Raw genomic sequence first — 23,255 nt, forward strand, 5'->3', positions numbered from 1 at the left:
ATAGATCAAACTAGATAAAGTTCCCGAATGTCACGTCCAATTGTAGAGAAATGCTTCCACCTAAAATGTAAGCAATTGATAAGAACATAATATAGGCAATATAAAACCTAGCCTATAACCTACATTATACAGAATCAATTGGCTATAACTAGTTAGAACCCTTGGAAGTTTTTATAGGCCTGGGCAGCCCTCTAGGGCCGGCTTCGGGGAGCCGTCCAGGAGTAACTACGTCATCCCAATGGCCCAGTAGTTAGTACATATAGTACGGGTAGAATATGGATAGCCCGCAATACGGAGTACAGAGGTTCGGTTTGGTCGAAAATGCAGAAGAAGTCTGTATTTCGGACCATCCCCTTCTCCTGCATTTTCGACCATCGCCCACTCCCAGATTTTGGACCACGTCGAATTTCTGTTTTAATATATCATAGATATTGGTTAGTGCTTGTTTGATTCTACGGGAGTAGATAGATTATTGGACCAATGTATTATTGAATTGGTGTAGCTATGTAAGAGCAGGTGTCATTCTATCAGCCGAAGGCGGAGATTACTGGCAGAATCTGGCCAGCTATTAACATCCAGATCACTAGGTAGTCTTAGTTTTAGGTTGATAGAGAATTTTATGCTATCGAAGTTATCATAACATTGACCCTGGTGGAGCGTGAATCAGACCTTGACTCAGGGTGGTCCTGATTTTGGAAGCCTTGTGGAATTCTTATCAGTGCCGGTCCCATGGGATTTTGATAAGACTTAGCACTGTAAACAATGCAAACAAGTAGAAAATGTGACCTGTATAAGACATGAAGCAATGGTTTGGCTTATAGTGAGAGTAGAGTGCGCTAAAAACCGCAAACCCGAACCACATCACGGAATTTCTGACGACCGTTTGAACATATTTAGCTGGTACTGCATTTCTAGTCTGCGGGTAAGAGATTCCAACCCGCAACCCGAACCCAACCCGGGCACCTGAGGTACCTTGGCTTGGCATTACATAAGACCCCCGTCACCTGCCCAGGTGGAACCCGCCTCCGGGCGATATAGATGACCTTTCTACAAACCCATACCTCCAAGTACTATATTACGTACTTCAACTTACAACAAAATGACCAAAAACATCCTAATTTTAGGTGCCACTCGAGGATTGGGTGCCTCTCTGCGGACACTGTACTCCGCAGAGACAGCGACCCATGTGTTTGCAACCTCCCGATCCTCCAACCCAGAGCCAAGCCCAGGAGTCACTTGGCTGACGGGGATTGATATCTCCCAACCAGATGTGGGCCAAAAGCTTGTTTCGCAGCTTCCAACTACAAAGATCTCAACAGCCATCGTCAGCGCCGGATACTTTGGCTTTGAGACATTCGAGTCTCCAGACTGGAACAAGCAGGTTCAAATGTACACGACCTCTGCAATTGGCCCCGTATTTGTGGTACACCATCTCGTCAAAGCAGGATTGTTGGACCAGGGAAGTAAAGTGATCCTTATCAGCAGTGAGAGCGGCAGCATCACGTTGCGCCACGAGAAGGAAGGCGGGGGTAACTATGGCCACCATGCCAGTAAGGCTGCTTTGAATATGGTCGGGAAGCTTTTAAGTTTGGACTTGAAGCCGATGGGGATTGCAGTTGGTCTGGTACATCCTGGATTTATGCGGACGGAGATGACGAAGGGCGTTGGATTCGATAAGTACTGGGATGCAGGTGGAGGTGAGTGATTAGTGCACTACTCTTTTACAGGCCTTATGAAAGGACCTCGTGACCTTACTAGATCTAACCCGATATCTCTCGGAAAACAGCCGTGACACCGGATGAAGCAGCGAAAACGCTTGCGTCTTTCATTGAAGGATTTGATATCAGCAAAACCGGAGAATATTGGGCGCCAGCAGGACCAAGGTTAGATATTTGATTGCCTATGATCAGAAACCAAGCTAATATATTCATGACAGAGATATCGGCACCGCAGAACCTGTTCTTGGAACGAACCTGCCAACTCCTTTGCAACTTCCATGGTAGAGAATGAAAAGGTGACCACGAGCTACCAGAGGCGCAAGGCTCGCTCCCTTGCTTAAATACCGAGTACCAAGCAATACATCCAGATTAACCAGTTCGATCTGATTATGGCTGTGCATGCGGTCTCGCACACATAAACACTAAATCTCTCCCCATGTCCTTTCGTTCTTCACGCCCAACAACTTTCATGCCAAACAACTTCGTGTAGAAAGCCTGCATGCGCTCATCATCAGTGAGCAACATAATCCGACGTAGATACGGCATGTTCGAAAGGGTCTCAACAACACAAGACATAAGCCAGTTGCCAAGTCCGCTGCCTTGGTACTCGGGAAGAACGTAGATATCCGACAGATAAGCAAATGAACAACCATCTGTGACTACGCGAGCAAGTCCAATCTGCTCAGTGTTCTCCGAACATGGGATGGTAGAATCATTGACCGTCTGTGCAGGCAGGGTCCACCGGTACACTCCAAAACTCAAGGCACCGTGGAGCATCTGCCACATCACATCCTCTGGGAAGGGCTCCTTAACCCAGTAAACAAAGTCTCTATCAAATGCGGCATTGACAGCCTTGACAGAGAGTAACTTTGGATCGCTTGAGATGAAGAATTCGGGGTTGGTATCTCGTGTCCATGTTTTAGGTGGGGTTCCACTTGTTTTTGGGATAACGGACATGGTGGATGCGAAGAAAAATGAATGTTGAGCGCTGGGTAGGTATTGTTCGAAATGTCTAATTGGGCTTCAATAAATGGATGATATCATGAGATGACTTTTTTTGTATAGTGGTAGTTGAAGAAATCATAGTCTGGTGCCTGGCTTATCATTTGAGTCATACGCTAAACCTGCAGATGTGGGACATGAACAGGGGGCCGGGTGGTCAGGTTGTCAGGTGAATTTTGCTTGCTAGTAGCTACAACATAGTAGATTTTCACTAGTAATTCCTAGTAGGGGGTTACTAGTTGCTCCTAGTAGAAAAAATATATAGATACAGTGCAAGCGCTAGCTGTCAGGTTGTTTAGGGATATTGTGAGTGGAACCGCCTTTGTTCGGGCATTTTTACTAACAAATCTTGGTAGATCTCGAGGGTTTGGAGAGTTGAAATATCGTATATTGAAAATTCTCTGTGAGAGCATTGATTTTCCTCGAATATCTGAAATGTATACTCTCCCTAACCCCAATTTCATATAGAACCTCTCAAAGATCTTCATATTAGTGAACAATGTCACATTCAGCAGCCTACGTCCTCGAGCTTCAATCTCAGCATGTTTAATCATATAATAATCATAGTCTCAGCTCTGTATTGTTAGATCAATAAGTATGCAAATATAATTGCAAAATGAATATGAGTTGAACTTCCAGAACTTCGAAGATCTTAAATACCTTGTGTAAAAGGGATATCTCCAAAGAGCTCGGCCGAGATACCAAATGGCGACATCCCAGAAATACCCCAACATGTACGGAGTACTCCAATGCACTCCGCAATGGCGTGGGGAGTGGATAGTATGGTGTTCACGATAACCTCGGCACGCCATCGCGGACCATGATGATGTTAGCCACATCAAATCAATCGAGAACATCACAATATGGATGCATATCAAACACCAATATTTCAAATGAAGCTACTTATCATGCGAAGGATTTCAATTCGCATCAAGTGGCGTGTGAAACGTTGCGCATGACGTGCAGGCGGGGTCGTCTACAAGAATGCTGGTATATCCAACTCAGTGCGACAGCAGTTGCATTTTCAGGCTGTGATTGTTTAAAAAATTTCCAAGAGAGAAACAGAGAAAAAAAGTCTTCGCCATGACTCTTGTGCAATCCCCCGAGGTCGCTCTTCCCTCACTATCTAATATCGGACCTGCCTCGGAATCGATCAAGGGTCCTTCCGACTTTAATGGACCAACCACTGTAACGGTGGATAGTGATATCAACGGGTTATCAGAGAAGATTGAGAATATTCGATTTGAGCTGGAGGAACACCCGGTTGATGTGGTGCGACCCATCAAAGTCGGTATCATCGGCGCGGGTCTTGCAGGGATTACCGCGGGCGTGTTGCTTCCTGCGAAGCTACCGGGACTTGATCTTCGAATCTATGATAAGAATGCCGATGTAGTAAGTTATTTTCAATAGATGGGTTATTTCAGAGCTAACCCACATTCTTTAGGGAGGCACATGGTACATTCTCCATTCTGGTCTTGTATTCAATAGCGTGAGGAAGTTGCTAACTTAGATCAAACAGGTTCGAGAATACATATCCTGGCGTTCGATGCGATATCCCTGCACATGTATATCAATCCAGCATCTCACCAAATACCCAATGGACGGAAGAATTCGCCCAGGGAGAGGAGATTAAACAATACTGGCAGGGTGTTGCACGGAAGCACAATGTGTACCAGTACCTTCGCGCTGGACAAAGAGTCCAAAAGGCCGAATGGCAGCCCGAGGAAGGGAAATGGAAGGTCACTGTTGAGCATGTGGATGGCTCAAAGGTAAGAAATGATTGCTGATCCTTGAAGTTTTATGCTCACATCGATGCAACAGATCTACGAGGAAGAGCTAGACGTGTTAATCAACGCCATCGGTCATTTCAATGCCTGGAAGCTACCCGACTATGAAGGAATCAATAATTATAAGGGAAAACTGTTTCATTCCTCTAACTGGGATCCAAGCACCGATCTCAAAGGCAAGCGAATCGCTCTTATCGGAAATGGCGCTTCCGGCTTGCAAGTCCTGCCATCCATTCAACCATTCGCTAGTCACGTTGATCATTACGCTCGGAATCCAACTTGGATCGCAGATTCATTCAGCAGCGGAAATGTGGGAGTCCGTCGACTGGAGCCAAATTTGTTCTCCGAGTCACAGCTAGAGACGTGGAAAGATCCCAAGGCGTATCTAGAATACCGAAGGGGTGTCGAAAAGGGATATTTCCAGCGCTTTGCGGCAATCTTCAAAGACACGCCCGAAAACAACGAACTGCGCGAGACATGGACGGCCTTGATGCTGCAGCGTATCGCAGGAAAACCAGAATTAGCAGACAAGATCGTGCCAGACTTCCCCCCAGCGTGCCGACGCCCAACACCAGGACCAGGATACCTAGAAGCCTTGGCCAAGGAAAACGTCGACTACATCCAGACACGCATCAAGCGATTCACCGAGAAAGGCATTGTGACCGAGGACGGGGTAGAGCGAGAAGTGGACATCACGATCTGTGCAACAGGTGCCAATATCGACCACGCACCCCCGTTCTCGATCATCGCCGACGGAGTCGACCTTAAGCAAGCCTGGAAACAAGACGGCAAATTCGGATTCCCGTACTCATACCTTGGCTTCGCAACACCTGGATTCCCAAACCTCCTTTGGCTCGGTGGACCATACTCATCGGGACACAGCGGGACGGTGCCCAACAATGTCGAGAACCAAGTGACATACATCGCAAAAGTGCTGCGCAAAATCCGCACGCAGGGAATCAAGTCCATTGTCCCAGCCAAGCAAGCGACCGACGACTTTGTCGAGTACTGCGACCAGTTCTACCCACGCACTGTCTGGTCGGCAAATTGCAGCTCGTGGTATAACGGTGGCAAGCCGGGGTCTCGTATTCATGGTCTCTTCCCAGGCAGTGCGTCGCATTCAAATTACATCCGCCGAGATCCGCGCTGGGAGGATTGGGAGTATACCTATGTCAACCAAAGCGGAAATCGGTTTGCTTACTTTGGTAATGGGTGGACCTCGAAAGAGTTGACTCCTGATGCGGAACTGACGCCTCATTTGAGATTGCCAGAGGAAATTGACTTGAAGTCTCACATGGAGGGATGGTGGGATGTTTGATTTGGGAGTTTGTTAGACTGGATCATTCCAATATCCCCAAGGCTATACATATAAATTAGCGGGCAATACTATTCTTATTCCTTTTGACTGTTTATGCTTCCATCCTCAACTCTAAACACTTCCAGCTGCAATCTCTCAGCGACTGATTTGACTTGGAGTAAATCTAATATATTCGAGAATGAGAGGGGGAATGAAACGTTTTCAATTTTGTTTGCAAATATGCTATATGTTACATACTAATTCGACTCCTCAAGTGAGTACGGAGGCACCTCCTGACCCTCTTTCCAGAAGTATTTCGCGCCAGGGTGTGCATCAGGGAGTCTCGACTGACCCTGCTTCCCATACATGTTCTCCCGGAAAGTTCCACCCTTGACAGCATAGTCCGACCAGAACAGGCCACGGCGCTGCAACTCCGGCAGCAGCAAATCAATAATATCATCAAAGGTATCAGGGAGACTAGCATAGCTGAGGTTAAACCCGTCAACATCACCAACAGTCACCCATCGCTCTAACTCATCAGCCACCGTTTTCACACTCCCAATAATTTTAACACCATTACCACCAAGCACCAAATACTCAGCAATAGTCTTCTTATCCCACTTCTTGCCTTCGGTGCCAGGCACCGTACTAGCCCAGTGGTTCACCATACTGCGAACAGCAGGAAGCTCCACAAAACGGAAGTCCTGATCATCCGAGTAGGTCGACAGGTCGTATCCAGTCCAGCCACCGAAAAGAGCAAGCGCACCCTCCCGATCACCGTATGTCTTCAGCTCCTCGAACTTGGCATTCGCTTCCTCGTCCGTCTCAGCCACGATCACCAGCGCACCCGCCACAACCTTGATATCCTGAGGATTGCGACCAATCTCCGCAGCCTGCTGGCGGATACTATCAACAGAAGGACGAACAAGCTCAGGCTTTTGCGCATGCAAGAACACAGCCTCTGCATGCTTCGCCGCGAAAGCCTTACCCGCTGTCGAGGTACCAGCCTGCAAGATAAACGGCGTGCGCTGAGGACTCGGCTCACAGAGATGGGGACCAGGAACCTGGAAGTACTTCCCCTTATGATTGATTTCACGAACAGCAGTTGGATCCGCATATGGCGCGGTCTTGCTCTCTGAGCCCTGCTTCCAGGTCACTGCATCATCTCTCCAAGACGCCTCCCACAGTTTATAGGTGACGTCGAGGTACTCGTCGGCGATACGATAGCGCTCATCGTGCTCGACCTGTGTGTCGAGGCCGAAGTTGCGAGCCGCCGAATCGAGGTAGGAGGTGACGATGTTCCAGCCGATACGGCCATTGCTGAGATGGTCTACTGTTGAGAAGCGTCTTGCCAGGGCGTAGGGGGAGTCGTATGTTGTTGAGGCTGTTACGCCGAAGCCAATTGATTCTGTGGCTGCTGCCATGGCGGGGATGCTGTAGAGGGGGTCGTTGATTGGGAATTGGGCAGCGGCGGGGATTGTAGGGGAGAGGTTTGAGGGACCTCTGTATACATCGTAGCCTCCTAGGACGTCTGCGAAGAAGATGGCGTGGAATTTGGCATCTTCAAGCTTCTTGGCTAGGGCAATCCAGTGCTTGATGCTCTTGTAGTCTGCGCCTTGGTCTGTGGGGTGGCGGAATAAACCTGGGTTTAGGTGACTCGGCGATTGCATAGCAAAGGCATTGATGATGAGTTGTTTCTTTTCGGAAGCCATGATGGTGTATATTGGGTTGAGAGGAGAGGAGAGAAATGATTGAATAGGTTGGGGAGTCTACAACAGCTCTAGAGGGGTATATTTATTGATCCCTGTATGTGTCAATATCTACATATTTGACCCCGCAACGCATTGCCGTGAAACGTGCAAAAAGACGTGCAGTTGGAGGCCGATGGCGTCAGCATGTAACTGTGGGGGTTGCAGGCTATTGGGGTTTGGGGGTTTTGATGGATACCATTTGATAACATATGTTGTTCTTGTAAGTGGTTTATCTTCTCTCGTGCGAGTGAAGTATGGCGTTATACTGCGGATACCAATTCTGCGGGAGAGATGTGGATTTCCTAATTGATGCTCAAATATATATCTAGGACTACCCGATTCGGTCAATGTTTGCGACACATGAAATATAGACCCCAAGATCAAAATATTTACATTATTATTTAGTTCGCTCATATTAAGAGGAAATAGAAAAATATATAAATGGTAGGTATTCTAACAGTCGATAAAAACAAAATCAAAAAGATTAAAAAAAAGAGATGTGCATCATCCGTGAATCGAACACGGGCCTCGTCGATGGCAACGACGAATTCTACCACTAGACCAATGATGCTAGTTGATGCAAGAGAGCTCACTATTTGGTATTACAAGCATTTAATTAGTTCTAGTGTACCTATACATAGTTATGGATCTTTATACGGGGGCGTATTGAAGCTTTGACTCGTTCGTGTCCAAACCAAGCCTCCCGACCTTGAGGTCTCTGCACTGCCTTTCTCCGGAGAGTTTTTCAGGCACTGCCCCATTAGTCTCGGGGTCGATCTTGGGGCCAAAGTACATGGGGCAAAGATCATCCAAAGACTATTGGCTTAGACTTCAAATTCATTTACGTATTCTCGTTTTCAAGCTTGGCTCTGACCGCTCATGTGATGGACAATAGGCCTTTCCATGGCCACGGTGGAAACTATCTATATTTCCGCCCTGGATCTTCTGGAAACCCGAGCTATCGCGTGTGCAGATGCAATATACCTATGACGATGCCCAGACATGCCCGATCGGAATGTACAAATGTGCAATGTATTTGATGCGACGCAAGATTCGAGGAATGGGAATGGAAGGGTTATCTTACCTCTATTACAAATCTACAGTTCTACAGTTTCACACACTTGAAGTTACAGCAACTACCACCTTGATACAATATATCAACTGTTATGAGTGTCGCAAACTATGACGATCACGGCTATTCGGCCCCCTCGAGGAGCCAGCGCCCGACCAAATGACTCAGCCTTGGGGAATTGAGAGGCTTAGAATTGTTAGTCCAATCAGATCCAATCCGGTTGGAATTAAAGAGTGTGGTTCCACTGCGGAGAAGTGCAGGGCCGTCCAGAGGTGTTTACCTCTGGACATTTAAAACCTTCTGGTTTCCCCCCTTCTTAACATCCCTTTCAAATCAAATCTCTTAAATATCCCAAGTACCAAGACCTTCAAAACTATTGATACTTCAACCATGTCTGTAAACGGCGCAAGCACCAGCAAGGCTCCCGCCATCGATCGTGGAGTACATCAACCTCTGGTTGATGTACAGCCATTTCGCATGAGCGACCTGCAACCCAAATACGCCCACACTATCAACCATGATGATGACAACCCAGATGCCCATGGCTGGTATGCCGGTTTAAGTGAGTCGTGTTAAATATAATACGCGTTGCAACTCTCCTCCTAACCATGCTTTTAGTCCACGGCCTCGGTGAATGTATTGGATTTTTCGGAGCCATCCCCTGCTGCATCTGCTGTCCTAACCCCTTTAAGCCTGTTGACCAGGGTGCAGTCGGTTTGATCTCACGATTTGGACGGTTAGTGACCCCCACCCCGACTATGCCCATCGAATATCACCCACTGACAATCATTATTCTAGCTTCGAGCGATCGGTCGATCCTGGTCTGGTTAAGATCAACCCGCTCAGCGAACACATCACCACAGTCGATGTCAAGATTCAAATCGTCGAGGTGCCCCGTCAGATCTGTATGACTAAGGACAATGTTACCCTCAACCTGACCTCCGTCATCTACTACCAAGTGGTCTCTCCCCACAAGACCGCCTTCGGTATCTCGAACGTGAGACAAGCACTGATCGAGCGCACCCAGACCACACTTCGCCACGTGATCGGTGCGCGGGTGTTGCAAGACGTGATCGAGCGTCGCGAGGAGATCGCCCAGTCGACCTCGGAGATCATCGAGGAGGTGGCAGCCGGGTGGGGAGTGAAGGTCGAGTCGATGCTGATCAAGGACATAATCTTCAGCGAAGATCTGCAAGACTCGCTCTCGATGGCGGCGCAGTCAAAGCGTATCGGTGAAAGCAAGGTCATTGCCGCGCGCGCCGAGGTCGAGTCCGCCAAGTTGATGCGCCAGGCTGCCGATATCCTGTCCTCCGCTCCGGCTATGCAGATCCGCTACCTTGAAGCGATGCAAGCCATGGCCAAGACCGCCGGTAGCAAAGTTATCTTTATGCCAGGAGTTGGTCAGGGCGTGAATACGCCGCTTAATATCGCAGAAAACTTTGGCGAGGGCCCTAGCAAGTACGGCGCTACCTCTCAGGGTGATACTGGACTCCAGCAGGCAGTAAATGCCCGCGTTGTCGAAGACATCTAGATGTGATCTCGATGCTTTGCCTGCGTTGTCTTTCCCCCTTATTTAATTGGTTTGCTCGCAAGATATGACCCTGCGCTGTTGTGATTTACCTTGCCTTTTCCGGAAAGTGGATACTTTGAGGCTGTTTGCCAACAGCTCATTCGTTCGCGCTCCGGGGATTTTATTGTTTCTGTATTATGGTTGGACGTGGATCCATGACGATACCCACCTTCGTTTGCTATTATCACAGCTGTTTTAATGTCTCTATGACTACATACATACTATGTACCTCTATGCAATGTATTTTCTCGCTTTCCTATCTTGGATGCCGCTTTTATGAGGACGCTCAGAGTCAGACTCACTGTGTAAATCTCAGTCCGAGCTCAAGCTTAGTAATGGGATTCTATAAGGATCACATGGTTATTATTGGATAGTCTAGATATTGTAGGATATGCCCCAAGTATATAACGTCCACCCGACGTGATCCACTACCGTATACTTTATCCACCTTCAAGCTTTAAATTTATGTATCACGGGACCACAAGAAAATCGAACAGTCGCTAAACTTTTTTTCGCCATATCAATAGCTGCCTAGCTGCATTATCCCAGTGGGAATATTTCCCTCAAAGTCCCATGATTACTTTGATGGAATCAATTTGATGGAATCAAAGGAGCTTCCAGAGGAATGCCTTCATCGAGATCCGAGAAAAACATTTAGTCCCTAAGAGCAAATAAGGGCCCCCATAAACGTTGTATATCTTGGCCGATCCACGGGAGGAGATCGATAAACCCCTGACGTTTCAATAGGAAAAGATCGATAACTATTAATTAATCTTTATAGTCCATCGAGTAATTTTATTGACCATGTATGTATTTATTGTATTTATGTTATAAGGTCAAGATACATGTCTCTAACTAATACACTACGAACAAGGAATTTCAGGCCATATCCAATTATGGCGAAAGTAGCCACTGGTCCGCCAATAATTCTCTAGCAGAACTTCTTTCCTCTGGCCGCCACTGAAGCATTTTGCGCATGAAGGCAAGAAAGAGTTGTTGCTGTTCACCTTCTAAAATTTCCTCCCGCTGCTCCAAAGTGGCTGATGGAATAGGAGCCGCTCCCTTCCAACTGCCTTGAATAGCTGTATTAGTGACGGGACGTGCAGAGTGTTGGATATAGCATACCCTCTGAATCAAAGAATTCTGTAGCATAGTCGTTGGTCTGTAACAATTCTCGGGGTGGCGGTCCAAGAACCGCAATTATCTCAGCAATATGATGAGCGCTCGAATCTTCCTTGTTTGAATCTTTGGCATAGAATAGTTGCTCCTGTTGGAAAATATTCCATGTCTGAATGATTTAGTTGCATAGTCGAAAAACGGATTCGAGGAGCCCCCTTACGAGAACCGCGAGATTCCAAATATCAACCTTTTCATCCCAAGTCGTGCGCAGCAAAATTTCTGGAGCTCGGTATGTGTAAGGTTGAATGTCACCACAGTAATGGGCAGAACCAAAACGAGCCTGACCAAAGTCACATAAGACAGGTCGGCCATAGCTGTCTGTTGTCTTGAGTTCGCGAGATGCATAAATCACCCTATCTCCAACGACTTTCCGTGGACTAGGGTTGGACTTCTCTCCTTCCTCAAACTCAGCCAACAGTGACTCATCCTCAATACCGAGCATGATATTCTTTTCCTGTATGTCTACCAGCCTGTTAGGAAAGATAAATCAGTCGCGAAAGATACGTAGGTGCTATCATACCGGTATGAACGATACCAGCCTCTGTATGGAGGTAGTCAAGAGCGAGAAGAAGATGCATCAAAACCAATTTCACTGCTTTTTCGGGTAGTATGTTATCTGTGAATCGATGTCTGAGGTCATATAGCCTTATGCCGAGAGGCCGGTGCACGATAACCTGATGACTTCCTTTGGCACCGTCGATTTGAAAGTTACCAAGCGCTGTGCGAACAAGCATGGCGCCAGCATGGGAGGTTTTAACCGCATTGATACGATCGTAGTTTGCTTTTTCTCTTTTGCCTTCAGCTGAGTCTCGTCCGAACACTTTCAATGTGAGATATGTGTGATGTCTAAATTTTGATTAATTTTTGCACCGATTGTGCCGTAGCATCGGGAAAAAAAAACATACGTGAGATCTTTGCAAAGCCATACCGTTGAGTATCCCCCAAACCCTAGTTTTCCGATGACTTGGTACCTAGATTGGAAGACTTCACCAATATTGACAGAGTATGTGTCTTCTGCCTTGTATCCTGGATGCGTTTCTTCCTCAAATTTTATATCTGAATCAAGCAATTGGATATTCGATTCAGTGAATTGTCGCACGGGCGAAGGAGGTCGCTGGAAGAAAGGACGCTTGAAGAAAGAACGCTCGAAAACCCGGCTTGTCAAGCCTCCTAGACGAAACATTTTTGATGTTTAAAGCTGAAATGTTAAACTCAAGCCAGGGGGGAAGCGCCCCTTCAAAGAAAAGAAACGACGTTTTATGGAGTTCAGGGAACCCCAGATTTACTCAGTGAGTAAAAAGCGGCAAGAGGTGAGTACTAAAACGGAAAGGGAAAGCTAAGAAGTGGCAGAGGAAATCCACCATATAGGTACCAAAGTACGGAGTACTCCGTACTTATTACCAAGTTAGTATGAAATAATGCTATGCAATCTTTCGCTCTATATTTCTGCTTTTCTATCTATCGAATGTCCAATACTCAATGCGATACCCGTAAACCGTGCTTCGTACTTCGTACAAAAAGCGACTCATCATTTGACTGTGGATGTGGAGACGTTCCACCACTTAAAAATGACCTGTGACAGAATATGAAGACAGAAGAGTCGGTGCGGTCTGAAACGACTCGAAATTAGTCAAATCCACTTGAGAAGCCTAATAATATTCTCATAATTTTTTTTTCCCTTTTCAAACAAAAACCCCCATTGAAAGCTGTATAGATTTCCACGTGATGTATACCTTACTATGTATTCTGTACTCTAACTAAGCTGTACATCTCCTGACTAATTTTGTGAGATATCCTTAATTTGTGCAGATAGTAAGTTTCAGCTGTGGCTAAGACATGGTCTGTATTAGATTAAGCAAAACACGTGCTGTGAAGATACTAGCACATTAGTGGACATTGCTAGTTATGTTGATCTTGAGTCTTTTCCGTGGGGGATTTTCCATGTTCTATTCTGAATAATCAGGGAAATTATTGATGATCGTGATGATGTTATATTCTGGCGATTTATGCTCAATCAAAAAAAATAAAAATAGAGAAATCAATGCTAATTTTGGCCAGGGTTTGGGGCAGTGTTAGATCTTGAGCGAGAAGCCAGCTCTAGAGAAGACAAGTTATAGAATCAGCGCCAGAATTCTGTGCCGAGATGAGCTAAGATCAGTTTGGAATTTGCAAATCTATGAATCCGCACTACAGAGTATACACAACGATAAAAGAAAGCCTCTTTTGAATTGGGGGCTAAATGCTGATCTCGCTTTTCTGACTGCTATACTTCGTAACCATACCCCCTTCTGCAAGACCCTGTAGAGCTACATACCTAGCAGATACAGCTTCAAAATGACGTATACTATACTGGAATTGGCCGCAAGTTCGATCCAATCGATGGAGACAACCACAATGCCCATGTCAAGTATCTTCACTGCCCCTGCCTCATGCGTGAGCTCGTGGACATACGAACCACAGGCTGCAAACAATGTCTTCAATGGTCTCCTAATGCAAAATGTCGCCACAAACGACAATGCCGATCCTGCGTGTTTCCCGGAGGGATACATTCAGTATGGAAGAGTTCGGCCAACTGTCGCCTACAGTCCAGGTTATTGTCCAAGTGGATACACCTCAGCCGATTTAAAGATTTGCAGTCCGACAACTACTGCTATGTGCTTTCCCTCGTAAGTGGGAAAAAAGGCTTTTGGTTACCGGCTGGTATATTGACTTTGAGGCTCTAGTGACTTCTCCTACTATGAGGAAAAGGGACTCGCAAACGACATTCGCCGGATGTATAAGCAACTTCCCTAGTTCCTCATCTACCATTGTCACAGCTCGCCAGGTTGAGAAAGAGAGCACACAAGTCGTTGGCCCGATCACGATGTGGGGACAAGCAATCCAAATCCAGCTACAAGATTCAGACAGCAGCCTATTTGTCTCCACCACTACAACTACGACTGAAACACCATTATCTGATAAACCTTCCGACACGGCAACCGCATCAGTATCAGCATCTTCATCCCCACAGACAAGTCCAATAACCTCAGCTGTCCTAGATATCCCACAACCAGCAGACCCAAGTCCCGCAGCTCCAAATCCTGGAGCGCCAGACACAGGCACAGACACAAGCGGCCTGTCGACAGGAGCAAAAATTGGCGTTGGCGTCGGTGCCGGCGCAGCAGGGCTCATTGTACTCCGTACTCGTTGCGCTATTATTCTGGTTCTTCCGTCGGCGCTAGACAAAAGGGCAGGAGGTTCTAACAGATACAACATCCTCATACGAAGGGAGCCACCCCGAAATCAGCGAGCTTGGCGGAAGTTCTCAGGCCGATCCCAACACATTATACCAACACTCGGTAAACGGAACATTAAGTGAGCTTGATGGGAGCTCGCAGGTTGGAATGTCTACCATTGTGGCGGACACACGCACGACGGGTCCTACCGAACTACACGCAGCAAATCCCGGCCCGAAGTTCGTACATGAACTTAGCGCTTAGTTTTTGTTTTGTTTTCTTTGTGTTACAAAATCATAATTATACCCCCTTCCTCGCTTGGCTTCTGGGGGCGAGTCTTTGGAATCGAGGCTTAAATGCGGTTTTCTTGCAAATAGACGCATGCTATCTCCATTGGAGGATTTGAACATTGAGATCAATAAACGGAAATATGAAGTCTCAACTTGGGCTTGTCTTGACTTCTACCATCATACATGGTCTCCCCCGTATTATGTATGTCCCTTGTTTGGGCTATACACGGCCTCCATCGGGTGTAACTATAACTCAACCGCCGGTGTAACACATCGCAGTCACCCTTTCCAGCTTTTACCCTTTGCTTATTTTCCATAGTCTTTGGCTTTGACTTCTTTTACCTCTGGAACTCCATCTCCCCAATTCCACCTCCCCAGGAGTACGTACATTGATATCCATGATGTTATTGACTACTAGCAAAAAACAATGAAGCCAATCCACCAGCGATATGCTTTCTTTTTCATTCTCATCCCAATCCTCGGCATCACTTTTGCCCCGCTGGCAACCTCGATCTGCTACAGACCCGATGGAATAGGCGCGGTAAATCCTATATATCAACCATGCAATTTCATCAAAGATACAATAAGCATGTGCTGCGCCACTAATAGGTCAAATCCAGCGGGTGGAAATAGTCTCAACGGACCTACAGCGGATGAATGTCTCCCCAACGGACTGTGTATGAATATAGAGACGCACAACAACAGCGCCGGGATCTGGTCCACGAATGTTACATATTGGGTCAATCAGTGTACGAGTCCCGACTGGAAGAATAATGGATGTTTGGATTTGACCCTGTGTCCCGCGCATTTGTCGGTAAGTGTTTTTATTTCAAGCGGAGTTCCATCTTGGAGGGATCTGGAAACGTTTTATGAATTCTGATTGAAGACTTCGGCTGTATGGTGAGCTGACAATTAGGATTTCCCAGGACTTATCAAATCAACCGGACTTTAGTATCAGGATGATCTCTTGTGATGGCACTTCGAACTCGACTACTTGGTGTTGCGGGGATAATTCTAGCTGCTGCAATACTCAGTATGCATTTACGATAGCCCAGAAGCTAGGCGAACACACTTCGACCTCAACTTCGCTTTTTATTTCAAGCTCAACATCTTCAATGTCATCCTTATCCTCATCGTTTCAACTTTCAGGCGGTGTCGTCGCCGGGATCGCTGTCGGCAGCGTTCTTGGGGCCATTGCATTCCTGGCCATTGTTTCTTTTTATTTTGTGAGACGGAAAAAGAAAAAACTGCGGAGAAAGAATGAAGCAGAGGTATTGGCGATAAGACTTGGCCGGTTTTCTCGTCCTCGAGAGCTTGAGAATCACATTCAGAGTGTTGCACATGAGAAGGCAACTAGCGCCCGGGATATTAGGGCTGAGCTAGCAAGTGATATAAGGAGTGAGCTACCAAGTGAGCCAATGGGACGAAGAGTGGATTGAAATAGTTAAAATAGTGAACAAAGAAGTAAAAACGGTAGAAGTAACTACTCTTCTCTTTTGTTGACATTGTATAGATCGCAGACCAAAAGCAGCCAGGAACTATGCCCAAATAGTATGACACCATACCTAATCAGGAAAACAGAGAAGGCGGTGGGGCATGGAGATATCGATCCCCGCGGAGGCCAGCTCTCTCTTCAAGCGTGAATTGACCTCGGGACAAATTCTCAAGCTTCTCAATTTGGCCTCCACACAAATGGCATCACAAACATATAGCTCGTCAAATCGAGCCGGCGTCAAACCATCAAACCAACCCGCTGCATCCCCAAACTTTGCCGACCCGAGCTTCGACCCAGCCGACTTCCTTAATGACACTCTATCGCCGCTGACTGTGGCATCATTACAACCTAATGCCTCTCGCTCACCGGGATCTGTCCCTCTGGCAGAGCTGTCCACGCAGGTCCAGTCCCTCCTCTCCCAAATCAGCGCTCAAAACATCCGTCTCGAGAGCACATTATCCCAACTTACCGACGAAATCCTCCGAAGCGGTGGACGATTAGCGTATGAAGTTGAGGTCCTACGAGGCGAGACAATTGGGCTATCCGAAACCCTAACCGAAGTCCTACGCGACGACATAGCAAAGTTCGTTCCGGATCCCTCACCAGAAGACGGGCGCAGGACCGAACAAGCAGAAGAGGATGCACCCAATGAAGGCGAGTCGGCAAAAACCCCAGACGACAAGAAATCACCCGTCGTCCGGACAGACCCAGAATATATAACAAACCTACGCACATTGAATCAAGTGCGATCGCGCTTAGAAGACGTTGTACAGACATTCGGCGACGCAATGGGCTGGCCGCTGCCCCCGTCCGAGATCTCATTCTCATCATCCTTCATTTCCGTCTCAGGACCAGACCTCGGTCCCGAAGGTCAAGACCGCGAAGAAAAGGGCCAAGAAATGATGAAGAAGCTACGCACAGAAGTGACCGAGTTACTCAACAGTGAGGGCGGAGGATACGCTGGACTGGAGGCTGCCAACCGCCGCGTCGAAGCTCTACGGAGGCTGGCTACTGTGTGGAATACATCTGCCGAGGAAAAAGCCCGTAATCGGTTCGTGGATAGCCTGGCGAATATTGTGGAGGATCGACGACGCAGCTTGGACCAGCAGCAAGGGGATCAGAACCAGCGAGGACAGTCTAAGTCCAGGTCTGAGGCTCGGCGGGATAGTGACAGTGGGGCACCGGCCGGTGGACTGTTCCGGAATTTGCAGCGTCTGAGAGAGGAAATTTACTTGGAATGAGGCAATGGAATGTACATATGGTTCTGTGATGTCTGTTGAGCTGGTTCTCTACATAGAGACTTCAATGTTGGACCTACTTGTATAGTATGGAAATATCTTTTACAACCATTCGGAGAGCAACTTATCTCATACTTAATGCAAGCTAGAACCCCCCAGTTGGGCTTTTCCAATTCCAAATAATCGAAAGAATTGCCACTATTCCTTTGCCATATTTTCTTGTAGAACATAGTGAGGTAAGACCATTTTATCATATTGATAACTAGTTCTGTGTTCTTTATAATGACGCAAAACACTGTAAGAAGATGCCAGATGCCATTGTAAAGTCATATACTCCCCGTAAATATTAATGGTCATGATATCAATCAATTGTAAGTAATAGAGTTGAGACATGTATGAAGCATACTATATAGATGTAACGTCCACGTCCACGGGGGGTTGACGGCACCGGAAACGTTGCGCCGATCCCACTCTCTCTTCTAAGCCATTGCGTATTTCCCGTTTAGTTCCTCTCGGTTCCTGGCAACTTACATCTTACAATGTCCCATATTGCTTTACGAAGTATTTGATTCGACTCTATTTTTGCATGATGGCGTCGGAGGACGTGCCACTACATTTTCAAGATGCCAAGTCGACTCCCGCGCTGTGGCATGTCTTCCACCGTCGGTCACGGACAAACCGTATTAAGACGATTGGCTTGTCAGTGATTGCATTCTTCTTTCTCTTTTTTATACTACAGTCTTCTTCAACAGTAAGGCTTCCTACTCCAGCGCTTAAGATAAAGAAGCTAACAATCTGCCTAGGGAGTTGAACCGGACTTTTGGGCCAAGTTTCCCTCGCGCCATCCTTTCCCCCAGCGCCCAGAAGACGCCCAGGTCCTCCTCCCTCCTCGCACCGATATTAATCTCAATGATACCCTCCCCCACGATTTAGACAAGCCCAACCCGCGCCTGCATGTTTTAGTCCCAGCCTCACAGGGCTCGCGCGGAGTCTGCCGAACGCTCACGTCAGCTATGATCCTTGGATACCCGCCGCCGACATTAATTGGGTACGGGCATGATTCTCCAGGAGCGACCGAGGCCGAGCACATGGTGGACCGGATCACGCGGGCGCGGAACTACCTCCGAGACAGCAAGACTGTGCACGACCGCGACTTTGTGCTGATGGTGGATGGCGCAGACAGCTTCTTCCAATTGCCGCCCAAGGTCCTAGTGCAACGGTTCCAGGCTATCATAAGGGCGAATAACCGAAAACTGCAGAAGAAGTATGGGTTTGCAGAAGTGGAGGGCCAGAAGGATGGGGCTGCGCCTGAGATGGTACAGAAATACACCCAGCGCGTTCTTTTTGGTGCGAGTAAGATGTGCTCCCCTGGGTTGCTGGACGACCCCGGTTGTACATCTATCCCCGAATCATCTCTACCCCCGGATGTATATGGCTGGAAGACCGATGTCTACCCGGATGGATCTCTGAACCGACCTCGGTGGTTGAACCCCGGAGCGGTCATTGGCCAGGCGGCGGATCTGCGTCTGATCTACGATGAAGTTCTGCGGCAAGTTGAGTTGCGCTCAAACAAGTCTGGAGATTACCATGCCCTGACACAGATGTATGGGCGACAAGAGGTGATCAGAGAACTGGAGCGGCGGCGAACAGCCAATGACTTTAAAGAGTTATTCTACCGGATGCTGGGCATCTCAGATGCAGCAAACATAACCGGAATTTCACTCCGGCTAGAAACAAATCACCGCTACGAGTACGGTATTGGCGTTGACTTCGAGTCACAGCTCTTCTTCAACCAGATACTGTCCCGAAAGGACGTTGAATGGGTCAAGTTCGGCAACGTCACCAAAATGTCCGCATTGCAGATGCACCACGGCGTCCCGCGCGAACACCGCCTTCTCCTACCACAGGACATCGCAGCTCTCCCCAACCCATTCATCCAGTCCCGATTCGCAAAAGAATCAACCCAGCGGCCAGTGTGGAATGCCACGCTGGACAAGCTCCCGAACCCACATGAGCGCACCTGGCACAACATTTCGCTAATGACGAATGCGCACTCCGCCTCAGTGCCGGTAATCGCCCATCTGAACGGCGATCCTAAGCTCCGCAACACTTGGTGGGAGAACATGTGGTTTTTCCCATGGGGACGCGCCCTACTACGCAAATATGTCCGCGATGCACATGGGTTTGATGCGGCACAGTCGTCGCTACTAGGCGGGCAGGACTGGCTGGAGGTGCGCGGAGGTCGAGGTGGGATCTGGACTGGTGACGAGAACTGGATCACTTTTTCGGAGGTCTGTAATGGTCAAGAAAGAGATCTCTTTGACGATGACCTCGGACCCTGGGATAAAGAAATTTACAACCCAGATGATCCGGTTTACAACCAATATGGAAGTCTCATTGCTGGAAAGGAAGAGAAAACCGTCAGCAATGAAGAGAAATTTGACTAAAGCTGGACTTTGAGTTATTATGCTTCTCCCATTACATTGGGCCGATGGCTGTCGGATTTTCGAGGCTTCCTGTCCAGCTCATTCCCCCACCATACCACCACCTCTGTGCTATATACCCGCGTCGAGTTCCAAGCTTATCAAGTTCTGAAGGTTGGATTTTTTTTTCTTTTTTTGCTTTTTCCTCTTCTTTCCTTTTTGCATGACCGGCCTGGTTAACGCGGCATTCATCATTTTTATGTCGAAGCTGGAGATTCTTTCGACTGTTAGCAGCAATAGCTGTACATTATCGGGACTAGCTTTTTATGAATGCAACAAGCTGCCGCAGTCTGTTGTATGATACCACAATAGATGGAACCTTGAAAGGAGCCGGCTCTTTTGTGAGGCTGACGTATATAGAAACCAACAGAAGGAACAAGTTGGACGTAATCATTCTTCTGCCCTTTCTCTCTCCGTTTCACCTTGAATAAATGCACACGGCTCCTCTCCTAGCACATCGTCCATTGTGTGGCGCACTCTATAAATGCATACTCCACACTCTTGCTTAACTTCGAAACCCACTTAGCGTCAGTTTCTCAATCTCAAGGCATCTTGTATCTCTGCTAGGATTAGCCGCTAAAAGCCATTGCATTAGTATGAACTGGCCATACAATAGCTTTCAGTCATACATACTTTTTTATCAATTCTAACTAATCGGGGTTTACTCGGCATAGGGAAGTACGCATTTACTCCCCCACTGTAGGAATGCTTTTGCCTTACATCATATTTCGGACTTGGAGCAATGAAAGAACTCCCATTGGATCCACAATCCTGCATTATGCTGCACTGCCTTCGGGTATTCTTCGGGACCTGGGGTAGGTTCGAATGCAATTACCCGAGGTCTGCCCGGGGACAGGTTGAAGATCGACAACCTTGCATTAAGTATACTACAAAGTAAACCAGTAGCATAGATGATCTGACGATAGTGGAATCTATGGAAGAGAGGAATGCCTGTTTTGTTGATCTATGTTACCTAGGCTCCTGACGATCTCTCTCGGACTATGAGTGCCAACTCTACTCCATCTACCATAACTGCACTGATATTACCCTTGTAACTACGACGGACTCCGTCTTCTGTCTGGGCAAGTCGCGGATTCCGTTAATACATGTAGTCCTCAGTGGGTCTAAAAATCTCTCATTCATCATGAAAATCAATACCAGAAGAGGTAGGTGACTGGGCGTTTCTGAACAAGAAATGATGCAGAGAATGTACCAAGTTTATCATATAAGAATAGCCAACCCCTTACAAACTTGCGTTATCATCATCTCCCAGTTTCTATTAATCATTGGAATCAAAATGGTCTTCAAACTCATTGCACTTGCATTCCTATTCGGCCTCACAGCCGCCTGGTTGCCCGAGACCGACAAACAACTCTCTTCATCCGATGGTAAAAACCTATTTTCCACCTCCAACGGCAAGATCCGTGGAGTGAATATGGGCAATCACTTTGTGTTCGAACCTTGGATTGCAGAAGACGTCTGGTCCGATATGGGCTGCAAAGGCCAAGAGTCCGAGTTCGACTGCGTCTCAAGTATCGGCCAGGATGCAGCCAACAGCGCCTTTCAAAAGCACTGGGAATCGTGGATCTCTAAAGCGGACATTCATGAGATACAGAGTTATGGTCTCAATACTATCCGGATACCTGTTGGGTACTGGATGAAGGAAGATCTTGTCTACGCCAGCGAGCATTTCCCGCAGGGTGGGTTTGATTATCTTGAAAGGCTCTGCGGATGGGCTAGCGATGCCGGTTTGTACATTATTATTGATTTCCATGGGCTTCCGGGAGCGCAGACACCCGAGAATGCTTTTACTGGTCAATATGTTTCAAACGCCAGCTTTTATCAGGATTACCAGTACGACCGGGCAGTGGAGTTCCTTGGATGGATGACTACGAAAATACATCAGAGCAAGAAGTTCCGCAATGTGGGAATGCTTGAACTCGTCAATGAGCCAGTCCAGGAAACAGGTAAGGCCAATTCAATGCGGTCGAAATACTACCCGGATGCATTTAAGGTGAGTTCCTATTGCTTTGAACTTACTTCTGAGCATGTATGCTAAAAATTTTCATATAGACAATCCGCGCCATTGAAAAGAATCTAAACATCAAGAAAAGGGACTACCTCCATATACAAGTGATGAACGAAGCCTGGGGATCCGGCAATCCCAACGAATTCATCGACGACCTCTACTACACAGCCTACGATGGCCACATTTATCTCAAATGGGCCGGTATCGAGACCAAGGAAGCGTATCTCAACACATCGTGCAGCAACTTACTGGACAACCTGTCACCAACCATTGTGGGTGAATGGAGTCTGAGTGTCGCCGATGAAACTGGGTGGAATTCGGACTGGGATCCTGCATTGAACACTGACTTTTACAAGCGGTGGTTTGCAGCCCAGGTTACAACGTATGAGAAACGTTTAGGATGGGTATTTTGGACATGGAAGGCTCAGTTGGGGGATTATCGGTGGTCCTATAAAGGTTTTTCTTTACCTCCCCTTTAGATATTTTAAACAAGTGTGTGACTGACGTTTCTATATAGATGCGGTTTTCGCTGGTGTGATTCCAACTGATTTGAACTCGGTGTTTGATATGAGAGTCTGTGAACAGATCTAGGATTCAGCCCTCGTCTAGCCTAGGGTACGATCGATAGATCTATGGAATTTGCAGAGCTGCGAATGCAATGATTTTGATACATAAGTTTCATGCAATTTCTTACACATTATATTCCTCTGCGTTCTTCCTATAATTATTTTACATCTCTTGAAACAGCCAGGCATCTTCCCATATCGCTCCCTCTTGTTTATTTGCCGACTCCCGATTCAGAAAACCCTGCTTTGCCGCAGCAAGTCTCCTCACTACTTCATTGAAATCATGAGGAGACACTGCACCGTTCCAGCCAACATAAACACCTATTTCCTCAAGTACTTGTGTCTTCCTTTCGATATCCTTTTCCCACTTGGCATACTCTGCCTTGAACTTTGCCATATCTTGCTCTGAATACTTCAAAGGGCATAACACGCTGGGATTGCTGTTTTCATCCACTCCAACTACCTGCTTCCAGGTATATTCTTCAGTGATATCCGCAAGTAAGCTTTGTACGTACGGTTCTCCGTCATCGTATATAGACCCGACCGCTCCTAGTATTTGGCCA

At 47.2% G+C, this 23,255-nt stretch overlaps 11 protein-coding genes across 11 annotated transcripts; 7 read left to right on the forward strand and 4 right to left on the reverse strand.

Moving 5' to 3' along the window:
- Positions 1-1,099: 1,099 nt before the first annotated feature.
- Positions 1,100-2,003, forward strand: N7479_008638 (oxidoreductase, short chain dehydrogenase/reductase family superfamily; the record flags this gene model as incomplete). The annotated part of the gene is made up of 3 exons (XM_057256331.1): positions 1,100-1,697; positions 1,787-1,883; positions 1,937-2,003. 3 exons carry the CDS (start codon positions 1,100-1,102, stop codon positions 2,001-2,003), a joined length of 762 nt encoding a protein of 253 aa, XP_057103789.1.
- Positions 2,004-2,105: 102 nt separating this feature from the next.
- Positions 2,106-2,675, reverse strand: N7479_008639 (GNAT family N-acetyltransferase; the record flags this gene model as incomplete). The annotated part of the gene is made up of 1 exon (XM_057256332.1): positions 2,106-2,675. The coding sequence occupies one exon, from the start codon at positions 2,673-2,675 to the stop codon at positions 2,106-2,108; it is 570 nt and encodes a 189-aa protein (XP_057103790.1).
- Positions 2,676-3,803: 1,128 nt separating this feature from the next.
- N7479_008640 (flavin-containing monooxygenase) lies at positions 3,804-5,825 on the forward strand (the record flags this gene model as incomplete). The annotated part of the gene is made up of 4 exons (XM_057256333.1): positions 3,804-4,112; positions 4,165-4,175; positions 4,240-4,489; positions 4,542-5,825. The coding sequence occupies 4 exons, from the start codon at positions 3,804-3,806 to the stop codon at positions 5,823-5,825; spliced, it is 1,854 nt and encodes a 617-aa protein (XP_057103791.1).
- Positions 5,826-6,061: 236 nt separating this feature from the next.
- Positions 6,062-7,516, reverse strand: N7479_008641 (LLM class flavin-dependent oxidoreductase; the record flags this gene model as incomplete). Its single annotated transcript, XM_057256334.1, has 1 exon — positions 6,062-7,516. The coding sequence occupies one exon, from the start codon at positions 7,514-7,516 to the stop codon at positions 6,062-6,064; it is 1,455 nt and encodes a 484-aa protein (XP_057103792.1).
- A 1,501-nt stretch (positions 7,517-9,017) lies between these two features.
- N7479_008642 (slipin family protein) lies at positions 9,018-10,158 on the forward strand (the record flags this gene model as incomplete). The annotated part of the gene is made up of 3 exons (XM_057256335.1): positions 9,018-9,189; positions 9,246-9,363; positions 9,426-10,158. 3 exons carry the CDS (start codon positions 9,018-9,020, stop codon positions 10,156-10,158), a joined length of 1,023 nt encoding a protein of 340 aa, XP_057103793.1.
- A 933-nt stretch (positions 10,159-11,091) lies between these two features.
- On the reverse strand, positions 11,092-12,559 carry N7479_008643 (uncharacterized protein; the record flags this gene model as incomplete). Its single annotated transcript, XM_057256336.1, has 5 exons — positions 11,092-11,279; positions 11,323-11,485; positions 11,537-11,838; positions 11,897-12,222; positions 12,282-12,559. 5 exons carry the CDS (start codon positions 12,557-12,559, stop codon positions 11,092-11,094), a joined length of 1,257 nt encoding a protein of 418 aa, XP_057103794.1.
- Positions 12,560-13,710: 1,151 nt separating this feature from the next.
- N7479_008644 (uncharacterized protein) lies at positions 13,711-14,855 on the forward strand (the record flags this gene model as incomplete). The annotated part of the gene is given in 3 exon segments (XM_057256337.1): positions 13,711-14,042; positions 14,059-14,612; positions 14,623-14,855. The coding sequence occupies 3 exon segments, from the start codon at positions 13,711-13,713 to the stop codon at positions 14,853-14,855; spliced, it is 1,119 nt and encodes a 372-aa protein (XP_057103795.1).
- A 1,718-nt stretch (positions 14,856-16,573) lies between these two features.
- Positions 16,574-17,617, forward strand: N7479_008645 (uncharacterized protein; the record flags this gene model as incomplete). The annotated part of the gene is made up of 1 exon (XM_057256338.1): positions 16,574-17,617. The coding sequence occupies one exon, from the start codon at positions 16,574-16,576 to the stop codon at positions 17,615-17,617; it is 1,044 nt and encodes a 347-aa protein (XP_057103796.1).
- A 583-nt stretch (positions 17,618-18,200) lies between these two features.
- On the forward strand, positions 18,201-20,061 carry N7479_008646 (glycosyltransferase domain-containing protein; the record flags this gene model as incomplete). The annotated part of the gene is made up of 2 exons (XM_057256339.1): positions 18,201-18,365; positions 18,418-20,061. The coding sequence occupies 2 exons, from the start codon at positions 18,201-18,203 to the stop codon at positions 20,059-20,061; spliced, it is 1,809 nt and encodes a 602-aa protein (XP_057103797.1).
- Positions 20,062-21,394: 1,333 nt separating this feature from the next.
- N7479_008647 (glycoside hydrolase family 5 protein) lies at positions 21,395-22,717 on the forward strand (the record flags this gene model as incomplete). Its single annotated transcript, XM_057256340.1, has 3 exons — positions 21,395-22,111; positions 22,171-22,582; positions 22,644-22,717. The coding sequence occupies 3 exons, from the start codon at positions 21,395-21,397 to the stop codon at positions 22,715-22,717; spliced, it is 1,203 nt and encodes a 400-aa protein (XP_057103798.1).
- A 138-nt stretch (positions 22,718-22,855) lies between these two features.
- Positions 22,856-23,089, reverse strand: N7479_008648 (Aminoglycoside phosphotransferase; the record flags this gene model as incomplete). Its single annotated transcript, XM_057256341.1, has 1 exon — positions 22,856-23,089. One exon carries the CDS (start codon positions 23,087-23,089, stop codon positions 22,856-22,858), a length of 234 nt encoding a protein of 77 aa, XP_057103799.1.
- Positions 23,090-23,255: the final 166 nt, after the last annotated feature.

The sequence above is a fragment of the Penicillium vulpinum genome (assembly GCF_028829585.1).
Source record: "Penicillium vulpinum strain IBT 29486 chromosome Unknown utg000004l_segment0_segment0, whole genome shotgun sequence".
NCBI classification, from domain to species: Eukaryota; Fungi; Ascomycota; class Eurotiomycetes; order Eurotiales; family Aspergillaceae; genus Penicillium; species Penicillium vulpinum.